Here is a 13,592-nt window from a genome sequence, read left to right on the forward strand (position 1 = left end):
CATTAGCTCAGCTCGAAGTCAGGCAACGGTTCTGTGTTTGTGGATTATTTGCAGATCTTTTAAAAACGGTACTGGGCAGCCATACTGTAATTGAACGAAGACAGAGAAATCTGGAAAGAGTATATTGTATATTAAATTGAAAACAGTAAAAGTAAATATCGTTATTAATCTGATTCTCTGTAGCACCCCAAAGCAGGAAATATAATTTATTAATTTTTCATTTAGATAACTTTTATGCTTTGAATGTGTATAGTTAAACTAGCAACTTTGCACAAAGAAGACATTGTAATTAATTTGTGTTAAGTCAGTTGAGAGTAGAATTTAGGAAATGGAACACGTTGAGCTTTAGGTCATTGAAAGGAATTTGGAGCAGGCTGTGTCCCAATGCCTGGAATTTCTTTGCTTAGTGTGTCACCCTCTGTTAACCTGGTGTTCTCTTCAGGGCCCAGCTCATACCTCATCTCCTCATTGATGCCTTCACTGTGTGTTTTCCTAGAGTTCAGAGGTCTCTCTATTCTCTCTGGACACTGAAAACGTTTGCTGTCCCTTTGCATCTGTGTTACTTGGCTCTTCTCAGATGCTAGATTCACCTTTTTAACTTTGCATAGCTTAGTATTTTTACAGTTTTCAACTACATTTCCATTTCCATTGTGGCAGGCCCTATGACTTATATATTTCTTTGATTCTTCTATAATGTTTTGCACATATTGATTTGTTTGTAATGCAGCTTAGGGGTTCTTGTTTTAACGTTTCACATACTTATATGTAACTCTACGTATAAGGCCAAGAACTATATATATATATATATATATATATATATATATATATTTTAAACAAAGAAATTCTGAACAGTGATATCATATCATGCATGGGCAGTATTTAGACCCCAGCAAGCAGCAGTAAATATTCTTCTTATTATCAAGGAACCACTTTTGAATGAAGAAAAACCATAAGGCGCAGAAGTCTATTAGTGGGAAGGAAAAAGGAAGTGAGGAACTGGATATCGATCTTGCCAAGTGAAGCAGTGAAAGAAAATACTAGGCTGTGAATGTCTTTCCATTATTTTCTCAAATACAATCCAGCAACTCAGATTAAGAGAACAATGGCTGAGATGCTGGAAATAAAGTCAAGCCATCTGATAAATCACTAGGAAACAGACCAGTACAAAATTAATGAGAAGAGGAAAGACTTCCTTAGTGTTTCAGATACTGTTATGTTTTTTGAATCAAAAGTGATCTTCTCAAGCAGGATATATTTCGTTTTTTCTTATTTTTTTAAAGATTTTATTGGGGAATTGGGGGACAGGAACAGACAAGTTGCTGTCCTTTGTTCTTCAGTCTAGTTGTGGAGGATGTCACTTCACTGGGCATGTTGGTACTGTGATCACTGTGCTCTTCCTGTCTGAGGTAGATCGGTCGCCGGTCATTGGACGGCTGCTCATGGCAGCTTTTGCTGGCTGCCAGCCACTCAAGGTAGCTGCCAGCCACTCACGGTAGCTCATGGCAGCCCACTGCAGTCCCACTGCAGCCTACGCCACCGCTGGCGACTCACGGCAGCCCAGCTCCAGGTCGAGCTGTTGTTCACCATCTTAGCTGTAGAGGGCGTAGTGTCACTGGCCCTCATGTGGGATTCGAACCAGCGGCCCTGCTGGTCAGAGCTCGCGCTCCCAAGCCAACTCATAACCAATGTGCCACTCAGCCGGCCCAGGACATATTTCTTATATTTGTAATAATATGTATTACTTTAATGTATCTTTTGTTTTTTAAGATATGCTATATGTGGAAAATTGTACCTATTGATTATCTACATCGATAACTTGATTAAAGTAAAGAACAAAATATTTGGTTAAGAGAGGAAACTGAAAACTTTCTCAGTTGACTAATCAGTGTTATATGGATCATGTAGCATGGTCTTTAGCCTGGAGCATGGAGGTTCCATGCTGTAATGAAAAGAGCAAGAAATAAAGGATCTGAAGGCCTGGGTTTAACCTTTTCTTTTAATTAATTTTTTAAGGTTAAATTTATTGGGGTGACATTGGTTAATAAAATTATATAGGTTTCAAATGTACAATTCTATAATACATCATTTATATATTGTATTGTGTGTTCACCACTAGAAGTCAAATCTCCTTCCGTCACCATGTATTTGATCCCCTTTTCCCTCTTCTACCACTCCCTCTCCCCCCTTACCCTCTGGTAACCACTAAACTGTTGTCTGTTTCTATGAGTTTTTGTTTCTTTGTTTGTCTTGTTTGCTTGTTGCTTTCAGTTTTATATCCCACATCTGAGTAAAGTCATATGGTTGGTTCTCGACTTTTTCTGTCTGACTTATTTTGCTTGGCACAATAATCTCAAGATCCATCCATGTTGTTGCAAATGGCAGTATTTCATCTTTTGTTATGGCTGAGTAATATTCCATTGTATATACACACCACATGTGGTAACCTTTTTTCTTCTTCTTTTTTTTTTTTGGTATCCTTCCTTTCCATCTTCAAACATGTATTGAGAATCTCCTATAGGTACAGTGAGACTGTTCATCTCCTTGTGTTGACAGTCAAGTGAGGGAGACATAAAAGCAGTGGCAATCACAGTATCACACGGTATCATATGGCAGATGCCATCATGCCATGACATGTGGTATTGTGGTAGTCCTCAAAGGGACTGGGTGGCTTTGGTTTATCACCTAACCTTGAACTGTTTACATAATTATATCTGTTCTACCTTCTTCATGAGGTTTTTGTGAGACTCAAAGGGTGTCACTATATGTTACAAAGTATTATGAATTGTAAAAATACTTGCAAATGTAGATACAGGTAATAACAGTAGTTTGATTGAATATGGGAATACCTTGTAAACTTGATAAATGAAATTTAACAATAAATTAACATTAATATAGAACTTATTTGTTTTCTCTAATTTGAAATCCTAAATTTTCATCTCCTTTTTGAAATCCCCCTCGATTCTTTTTGCAAAGAATATTCTTTATATGAATTAGTGCTCTCACACCACCTTTTCCATACTTCTATTTCTGCACTTACTACATTGTACTGTTATTACATATTTACAGTTTTATCTTCTCCACCAGACCTTCAGACTTTGAGAGCAGGGTTCGTGTTTGTTCATCCTTATGTTACCAGTGACAACCATATATACAAGGTGCTCAATATACGTTTGGTAAATAGATTTGAGAAGGAATTTTCCAGTGAGGTTTCTTTGTGTGTTTAATAATAGTATCTAATAGGCAAGACGGATTTTTGTTTTCTTTTTTTGGTCTCTTAAAGATAATATCCAGGCATGCAACAATAAAGAATTCTGGATGTTGTGTGCATCAGATTAGGTACTCTGAACATACCTGTGGTAGTCCAGAGGAAAACAGAAGAAAGTTTGCAGTGATACAATCATTGACAGAATGGAGATCATAGAAAACAGGAAGTTAGTGGGCTGAATAACCTACTCGGTATAGTAATGTTTTCAGGTATCTTAACCTCTTTCTTCACCACCAAAGTTCTTCAATTTCATCTTCTGTGGACCTCACATTTTCTTGTCTGTAGAAAATGGGATTGAACCGAATGGTCTTTAATGTGTCTTCTAGCTCAGTGATTCTATTTGGAGAGTGATGGTGGCTGTATTATTTTTTGGTGGATTTTCTTTATAAACGGCTCAATAAAATTAATCAAATGATGTGGAGATGATCTCTGCATTCTGTTAAATGTTATACACCTTCATTCTTCCCATGTCTTTATTGTACAAATATTATCAAAACAACATTAAAGCAAATTGGAGAAAAGGCAAAACATTCCAGGAGATAGGACTTAAATCAAGCTTTATAGGATGAAAGGTGTATGGGTCGATGAAAGATGGCAGGGGTGACCATGGAGATGGTGAGGAAGCACAGTAGCTTCATGCTAAGTAAGGGGTGTTGACGAAGCTCAAAGATTGGATTAGTGGAAGAGAGGGCTGAAATACCTTGGAAAGTTCTCATTTAATTCTGTAAGTAACAGGACCATGTTCAGGCAGGAAGAGAGGACAAAGTTGTACCTGCTGAATGTCATCAAAGGCTTGGCAGGGGATGAAACCAACACAAGCAAAAAGGAAGAGAAGAGGAAATTGCTCATGACACAACTGGCACAGGGCTCGATGAAGTGAAGAGAAAGACTGGGATGGAAGCAAGCTGTGAAAGGAGGGTTGATTTTGCCAAATAGTCATATCATTCAATTCAAGAGTTGGAAAGGATACTTACAGCTGGAGGGATATGGCAGCTCGGCAAGCCTTTACCTCTCCTGAGTATTTCTCATAACTGATAAAAGATTTATCTCAGCTGTCCAGTGCGGTTTGCAAAAATGTTTATTAATGAGCTGCAGGAGAGATTTCCTATCTTTGTTGAAAACAGGTGGATGTTTGAGTCTCTGGAAAACTAAATGAAGGCTAATTGGTTCTCTTATTTTAATAGCATTCCTTGGTCTCCAGTCTTGAAGCAGGCATATATCCAGAGCTGTTTTTTGGTTTTTTTTGGTGTTTTTTTTAATAATTATTATTAAAAGGAATGCTCTCACATGTATGCACTTTTTATTCTTATGTAATTGCTTTTTTTCCCTAGCATTTTTTGTATTCCTTTCTACTGCTTGAGTTTTGAATTCTAGAATTATTTCAGTATTATGCCATGTAGGCTCATAGAAGTTCCACCTGACAATACTGCTGGCAATTTATTTGTCAGTAAAACTGCCTGGCGTGTTCTTTTCTGTTTTGCATTCCTTTGCAGAGTCTTCCATTGTTTAGCCCTAAGGGAGTAGACTTTGCCGATTTTCCATATTCTTGGGACATGACTTTTACACAGCTAATGACTGTTCTGCTTTATATGGAATGTTTGCATTTTCACACAGTTCCTGCAGTTTCCTCTCCACTCCTTGTACATACTGCAAGGCATCTAATCTATGGTGAAGGATAGAGGCTTTTTTTTTTTAATGTAATTTCTAAGAAAAGCTACAGGGGTTATGGCAAACAAATTGTGCTTCTTTTCGTTTACCTCCTTTATTTAAAAAATCCTCCGGTCTGTTTTCGTATCACATTTAGCACATTATATAGAAGACTTGGCTAATTCATTATTACTTTTTGAAGTCAAAAAGTCCTTTTCTAGAAGTCTTCCATTGAGGTTAGAAAAATGTCTTATAAAAACTAAATGTTGTGGCCAGCCGAGTGGCTCAATTGGTTAAAAGCATGAGTTCTGAGCAACCATCGCCAGTTCGATTCCCACATGGGCCAGTGAGCTGCACCCAAGCTGAGCTGCCACTGAGCTGCCAACAGGTGGCAGGATGGCACACTGGTGAGAGCATGTGCTCCTAACAACAAGGTTGCCAGTTCAACTCCTGTGGCACCTTGAACTGAGCGACCCTGAGCTGCCAAGGGCCGCTGGATGGTGACTGGACTTGGAACTGAGCTAGCTGCGCCCTCCACAACTAAGACTGAAGGACAACAACTTGACTGTTCCCCTTCCCCAATTCCCCAATAAAATCTTAAAAAAAAATGCAAAAAAACAAAAACAAAAACTAAATGTTAAGTATTTTTTCTAATTTTGTACTTTAGTTGCTCATTATAGTTTTGAATGCAGCCTATGTCTTCATTAGATAAAACAAAACTTTCGTCCACCCTGAGAATTTAAGATGATATGTCTGTGCATATGATATTCAGATGAATTTTATAATGGTACTCTTATTTAAATGTATGGATGTTTCCTGGGGAAAGTAGTTAATGCCTATAAAGGCCACTTTCCCCTTGTCTATTTTAAAGGTTCATTATTTTTAAAGAAAATGATCTTTGTGGAGTAAAATGTTTACTGTAGACATGCTATAGCCTACAAAAAAAATATTACCAACTTAACCCACACTGTTATCTGAGCTCCTTCTCTTTTATATGTGTGTGTGCGCTCGCACCCCAAGGCAGTTTTTCTTTCCTTTTATGTTTTTTTAATTAAAATTTATTGGGGTGACAATGGTTAGTAAAATTACATAGGTGTCAAGTGTACAATTCTGTAATGCATCATCTACATCTCACATTCTCTTCACTTGACTTCGGTCCTGTCTTTCCAGTAAATGCCATGGTTCCCACCTGTTCTGGTTTGCTCAGTATGTCAGGGCAGTTATGAGAGTGGCACTGACCCCACAGGTAATCGTGGTGGTGAGAGCCAACTCAGGAAAGTACTGATCACGAAGAACATTGAACCCAGCCATGCGGAAGGAAGAGATAGGGTCTATTTCCTGACCTTTTACTGTCCTCACACCTGTGCTTCTGCAAGTTCTTAAAAACCCTGTGGGATAGGCCATGAAGGTCATTTGCTTTCTTTTCGTTTAGTTAATTAAACTTTTTTATTTTGAATTAATTTGGACTTATAGAAAAGTTGCTGGCACATTTATAATTTAAAGTTGAGAAAACAGAATCGCAGGACTAATACGTGATTTATTCACAATCCAACAACAAAGTCTGTGTTCAATAAATATTTACTGACTGGTGAGAGTAAAAAGGGACTGACACTGGGGTCCCCTGACTCTTTGTCTTGTGACATTTTTTACTACTCCTTAGCATTTTTTCAAGGCTAAAAGTCCACTTTTTTAGGTATTCACAATTTACGGCAAATTACAAAGTATTGTTTGGTAGCTATAAATTAAGAAAGGGTCTTGTTTTGCAGACTATTTCTTATTAACAAATAACCATGTAGTTTACAGTGAAAAGATAATTGCAAACACAATACATGAAAGTCTTCAATGCTACTGATTATTATTTATTTTCCTGTGTCATTTTTATCTTCACAGAAATTGGCCCAGTGACAATTACCACAGATCCCAAGAAATTCCAATATGAACTCCGAGAACTCTATGTTCAGGTGAGTGCTTGCTTTCAATTTTATTTCTTTTAGGGGAAAGGAAGATCATGAACTTTCGACTGATTTTCTTTATTTTTATATCTGAAAGAAGTAATTGTTGATTTTTTTAACCCAATGCCACTTCTTTTTCTCACTTGAGTACTGAATGAATTGGACCATGGATATGGGAGTGCGACAGATTGGGTTCAAAGTGTCATCTTCAGTTATGCATTGTCAGTGGCTGCTTTCATGCAGCAATGGCCAAATTGAGTAGTTGTGACATAATGTTTGGTCCACATAGTCTAAGATATTTACGTACTATATGACCCTTTACAGAAAAAGTTTACTGACCTCTGCTCTCGATGAGTTCCTTCATCGAGAATCATAAGGAACGGGGCTGGCCGAGTAGCTCAGTTGCTTAAGAGCTCACTCAAGAGTGCGAGCTCTGAGCAACAGTGGTTTGATGCCCAGCCCAAGCTGAGCTGCCAACAGGTGGCAGGATGGCTCAGCTATTAAAAAAAAAAAAAAAAAAAAAAAAAGAAAGAAAAGAAAAGAAAGAAAGAGAATCATAAGAAACGGTTAATTTTTCCCCCACAACAGTAATGGTATTATTAAGGTACTTTTGATAGCCTATGCTGTAAGTCAACCATATAAAAGTTTAGACAGTTAAGTATCATTTGGTTATTAGAGAAGAATAACATTGGTTTAAATGTTATTCTGGAAACAGGACTTGGAGACAAGTCTGATATGTACCTTCTCGGTGCTGCTTTGAAATCATTATTCCCAAATGCATTCATTAAAAATCACTCTACTATCCTCTATGGCTGATCTCTGCTGCAGTCATCTACAGACCTTTTCACCCCTGCTCATCACTTATCTAAGCTTCTGTACCCGGACCATTGGCTACCTTTCCCCATCAGGGCTGTCATCATACTTGGGGACCTCAACACTTACGGGAATGACCTGTCAGCACCTTCTTTCTTCATTTCCTTGACCTAGTCAAGTTTAATAACCTTTTCTTTATTCTGTTTCAGTCTTCTATTCCCACACATACCCCCTGGACCTTATCATCCCAACTAGCAACCCTCAGTTTTTCCTCTGTGTCTCTGAGACTATTTCTGTTTACATTACTCATTTATTCAGTTCCTTAGAATCCACGTATAAGTGAGATCATATGATATTTGTCTTTCTCTGACTGACTTATTTCACTTAGCATAATGTTCTCTAGTTCCATCCATATTGTTGCGAATGGTACTATTTCCTTCTTCTTTATAGCTGAGTAATACTCCATTGTGTAAATGTACCATAGTTTCTTAATTCAGTCGTCTACCAATGAACATTTCGGTTGTTTCCAAGTCTTAGCTATTGTGAATAGTGCCGCAATGAACATAGGGGTACATATATTTTTTCGGATTAATGTCTTGGGTTGTTTTGGATAAATACCTGAGAGTGGAATTGCTGGGTCATAAGGTAGTTCCATTTTGCAGTGGAAACATTTTATTCGCAACATATCAGGTGGCTATCTAGGTACTTTTTTTTAAAATTGGGGAATTGGGGGAGAGGAACAGTGTTGGAGAATTGGGGAAGGAGACCAGCCAAGTTCTTTTTCTTCAGTATTAGCTGTGGAGGGCGCCAGTTGCCATCTGGCTGCCCATCGGCAACTCGTGGCCTCAAAGCTCAAGGTGTGCTGTGTTATAATCTTAGTTGCAGGTGGGCGTAGCCACTATCCCATGTGGGAGTCGAACCTGCAGCCTTGTTGTTAAGAGCGCATGCTGTATCCACTGAGCCATTTGGGTGGCTGCTCAGCTCAAGGTGCCAAGTTCAGTCTTAGTTGCGGGCGGGCGGATAGCCCACCATCGAACAGGCAGCCTTGTTGTTAGGAGCACGTGCTCTCACCAGCTGAGCCATCCTGCCACCCATTGGCAGCTCAGCTCGGGCACAGCGTCACTGGCCCATGTGGGAATCGAACTGGTGGCCCTGTTGCTCAGAGCTCGCGCTCTTAAGCTAACTCTTAACCAACTGAGCCACTTGGCTGGCCCTAGGCAGTCTTTGATAATACTGACCTCTCTGTCCTTCTTGAGACCTTCTCTTTCCTTAACCACTCTCTCATTTTTCTTTCCACTTTTCCTCCGCTTCCTAGGTGGCTCATTTCCCTTTACTTGGACATCAAATATTGGGGTTTCTGAAGGTTTTGGAACTGGCCCCATTTTTTCTCGTACCTTATATTCTCTCTTTAGGCAAAATCCTCCATACCCATATAAATATGTTTCTAACCTAGACTTCTGCTTTGAGAAGCAGACCCTTATGCCAGTCTCTTGGATGTCACGGTGGCCCTCTAAAATGAACTCACAAATGTTCCCTTTCCACTGCCCCAAACTTGGCCCCCAACCCTTGCTCTTTGTCGTCTCTTTGTTAATTTCATTAATGATAGTTACAATATTTAGTTATACTACCAAAAATCTGAGTCCTTTTTAAGACATCTCTCCTTTCCCATCCCCATATCAAGTCTTCATTTTCAACTTTCTGAATACTTTTATATCAATGGAATTCTCTCCATTTCTACTGGCACCACCCTACTCCCAATTCCTGTAGCTTTAGTCGAAATGAATGCAAAAAGCGTCTAAGTGATTTTCCTGTGTTTACTCTTGCTTTTGTTTTCCAGCCTTTCTCTACTCTGCAGACAAAATTATCTCCAAGTACATCTCTGAACAATTTTTCCCATACTCTGTCCTCGCATCTCCTACCCTCACCTCATCAAATTCTTCCCAAGGTTCTGAGTGACCTGAGGCCTATCTGCCTTTCAGCCCTATCTAGTGCCTCAGTCTCCCTAGGCTCTCTGCTTTGCCTTGGGGCCTTGCATAGAACACCCTCTTTTCCCCATATCTGTGTCCTAACCAGTCTCCCCACAGAGCTTTTGCATGTGCTCTTCTCCTTGCATAGGAATTTCCTGTCCATCATCCTGCCCTCAATTCCATGCTCCCCTAACCTAGTTTAAAATTCTATATTCCAAGTTTCATCTGGAATATCAGTTCCTCAGAGAATCCTGCCCTATCCTCAAAGCTTGGTCATAATCTCATTACCTCTCTTCATCACAAAGCAGTGGAAGGACCATGTCTATCTGACTTAGCTCGTCATGGAATACCCTGGTAAAATGCCTGGCATATAGAGCATGCTCATTTTTTGATGAATGAAAGGAAAAATGAATGAATATACCACTATGTACAAATTAAGAGAGTCCAAATTAGATTTTGAGGTTTAATACCTTGGTTTCACTGTTGGATGAATGACCCGATTTAGAACTGTATCTGGTTTGAGCATAATTGGGGCATATGGTGAAAACCCAAAGTTCAGTATTCCAAATATGTATTCAGTCATTATTCTTTTATCCTACATGTCTCTATTTTTAAAACTATATACTCAATTGAATTATATTTCATAAGTATCCAAATATCTATAGGTTTTATATGGGCATCCCTTGGCTGTTTTTCTCTTTTACTAAATTTCTTCTGATAATCATCTCTATCAATAATCTTCCATTTCCTTTCTCTTACACCACATTATTCTTTTTCAGTCATTACCTTGATACTTATTTATAATTTATTTTTCTGTTTCTCAGTATAGCCAATTCTTTGCCACTTTGGATGTCCAGATTCTCTGAAAAAATCTTCATATAAAAATTTCCTCTACATGAATTGCAGGAATTAGAAATTTTATTGCCCTGATTGTTTAAATTTTTATGTTCCCCTATTGTACCATGAGCTCTTGAGGCAACAGTCTTGTACCTATCATTGAGCGTCTCATGGACCTGTGGAATGAATTAATGTCTTCAGTAGAGTGAGCTTAAATAGCTGTTGAAGAAATGACTGTCATATGAGGGTGCCTTTACTTGATGGTACAAAAGATACCTTAAAAACCTAGTGATTAATTTTTATTACAGAGATTCAGAAGCGCCACGTATGGAGATTCTTAGCTGATAGAATATTAGGAAGGGATTTACTGTATACATTTTTTTTTCTCTGCAACAGTACAGCTGGGCTACATTCTTGGATATCTGGCCAGAATGAAAATACCTATATTCTCAATGAGACCTGGCACTGACACTTCCTGATTTCCTGCCTCTCCCTTTCTTTTGTTCTGAAGAATTTTCAGGGAGTGCCCATCCTCCTTGCTTCATTTATCTCTAGAGTGAAGGCTGTGATGCCTGACTCTTACTCCATTGGGTCCCTCCCCTGAGCACCATCCTCCCCCCTCGCCCCAGCTTCTGAAATTGAACCTGATACAGACACTCTGCAGCTCATATCATAACTCTGTTCAAGAAAATAATCTTACTTTCTGTCTGCTGTGGAATGAAAGGCGGTGTCCATCCATTTCTCTGGAGCTTTCCTGTGGACTGGCTGTATCTTATAGATGCATTTTTTGCGTTGTCTTGGGAGCCAATAGAATGCTTAATTAGAACAACCAGCCAGGGAAGAAACCAATATTTACTTTTTCCCTTCATTCAACACTGGGCACTGTTAGAGGCATTGAGGAGGTATTTTTACTTTCAAAGTTTCTAGTGAATTATTCTTTTTAAAATCAACGGCAAAACATTTCATTAAGTCAGTGTCAACTATGAGAAGACTCTGGGCGGCATCACCACTTCTATGCTAAAGAATATATTTTATTTTCTCTTCACTGTTTGCTTAGAGAATATTTTATTATTTCATAAACCAGTCTGAGAAACTAAACTTCACAAATTTCATCAAATTTTAGTACGCAATACTAAAGTTGTGCTGTGTGTGATTTCCAGAACCTTTTTCTGTTCTCTCCTTCTACCATTTTAAATAATTCCCCCCAAATCACTGATATCAGGAGCAAAAAGAATTGCTGTCCTATTACAAATAACTCGGGCTTTTTACAAAGAAAAACTTTAAAGATATTCCTTTTGCATTTGTAATCGTTTTGAAAACCAGAAAAGTAAATTCAGTTTGAAGTAAATTAAATAATCACCCATTAACATTTCACTAGGCTCAGCTATTTTTCTTATAGAAACGTGGGATTAACTGGAGGAAAAGAAATTTTAAAATTTCCAAGAAAAACTTAGCAAAAAAATGGCTAAGCTTAAATCATTAAATTTATAACATTAATTTTATTTTGCTTTATCCTCTTTCTTCTGGCATACAGATAAGTAACTTGAAAAGCAACTGAGCTTTCTCTCTGGGGAAAAGAAGGGAAGAAAAATGACAGCAAGTGGTATTCAAATCACACAGAGCTTTGCGAATTAATATCCTTGTAAATATGCAGTGCAAAGCCCTACCTCAGGTTACGACCTTTGTAAGAAACTATAAAGCTTGTTGATTTTTAGAAAATGGTGTTGGTAGTGATATGCTTTCGAGCCTTGTATCTAAATGTTTTAAAGAACAAAAAGCGTACTAATCAAACATTTGACACTTAAAAAAGGATATTTCTACAATTGTGGAATTATAAGTCTTTTCTATCAATCATTGACCCCCCCCCACACTGAAAAAGCTTCACACATAATTTAATTTACCTTTGTGAAGTCTCTTAATAAAACTGACCTAATGAAGCGAAATAAGAGTAAAAAATATGTAGAACAGCATCGTCACATAGCAACAGGTCAATGTTATGAAAGAAGATAAAGATCAGGTCTAATTATTGTGTTTCTTAAACAGAAACAGAAGAATAAATATACAAACTGCAGCAGGCTGAGGTTAAGGAGAAAATGTTTTGCTGTAATATATGAACAGTAGATGTTAGAATTAATGGCCAAAGGAGAATATGAAAAACCATGACCAGTTAGATCAAGACTGGTGACAAGATGAGGACAAGATAATACTGATTTTAGAAGAACAGTTTCTGATGCCAGTTTGGTATATATTTTATCTGATCCTAGTATTCTAAATCATGCTGCTATGCAAAAGCGTGCTTTTTATTTCTGGATTTAGAGAGAAGTCTTCTATATGAATTTAAAATCAAACTGATGTATCACCAAAAGAAGTTAATGCAGAGAGGAAAAAAATTTGACTAAAAAAAAAGAAAAGGGAAGGCATTATATGTTAGCATAGATACATATGTAATAGAGATCTATAAAAGATGAGATTTTCATTTTTGGTGTTGGACATTGTTCAACTTAAGAAAGCAGTTTTTATTTCCATTGAGGTTTTCTTAATATGCGTTTGACAATATACATTTGACTTACATGCATATATATGGTGCCAAAAAATGTATACACATTTTAGGAAAGGAAAACTGCATTAAAATTGTAATAATATATGTCGATAACAAAAGATGAATACAAGTCACATTTGACTTCTGCAACTACAAGAGGTGCTCAAAGTGGTGACCATCAGCATCCAGACACTTCTCATTATGGTGAACCACTGCTTGGGCAACATTGACCAAAGTGTCCACTTGTGTACATTTTTTTTTGCATCCCCGGTGTGTGTGTGTGTGTGTGTGTGTGTGTGTGTGTGTCTGTGTCTGTGTTAGAGGAGGAAATGCATGTATTTAATTTAGGGGAGAAAGTGAGATAAAGAGTCCAATAAGTGTAACTCATAATACATGCAAAAGCTTCAAGGACATCAGAACCAGTGTGTGGCCCAAAGTAAGGGCTCGATAAATGTCAACTATTATACTAGTCCCCCTCCTCCTACCTCTAGTACTCACAGTTCTTTTTTAGGGAAATAAATACCAAACAATTATACCATAAATGAGCAGCAGGTATGGCACATGTACCTCAT

General features: G+C 37.9%; 1 protein-coding gene across 1 annotated transcript in view; it reads left to right on the forward strand.

The window, feature by feature from the left end:
- HMCN1 (hemicentin 1) overlaps positions 1–13,592 on the forward strand; it is a 446,768-nt gene that overhangs the window by 98,284 nt on the left and 334,892 nt on the right. Inside the window, exon 2 of the mRNA XM_019635448.1 lies at positions 6,803–6,873. Coding sequence (XP_019490993.1) covers positions 6,803–6,873 — 71 coding nt within the window. The remainder of the gene's footprint in view (positions 1–6,802; positions 6,874–13,592) is intronic.

The sequence above is a fragment of the Hipposideros armiger genome, unplaced genomic scaffold, assembly GCF_001890085.2.
Source record: "Hipposideros armiger isolate ML-2016 unplaced genomic scaffold, ASM189008v1 scaffold_22, whole genome shotgun sequence".
Classification (NCBI taxonomy): Eukaryota; Metazoa; Chordata; class Mammalia; order Chiroptera; family Hipposideridae; genus Hipposideros; species Hipposideros armiger.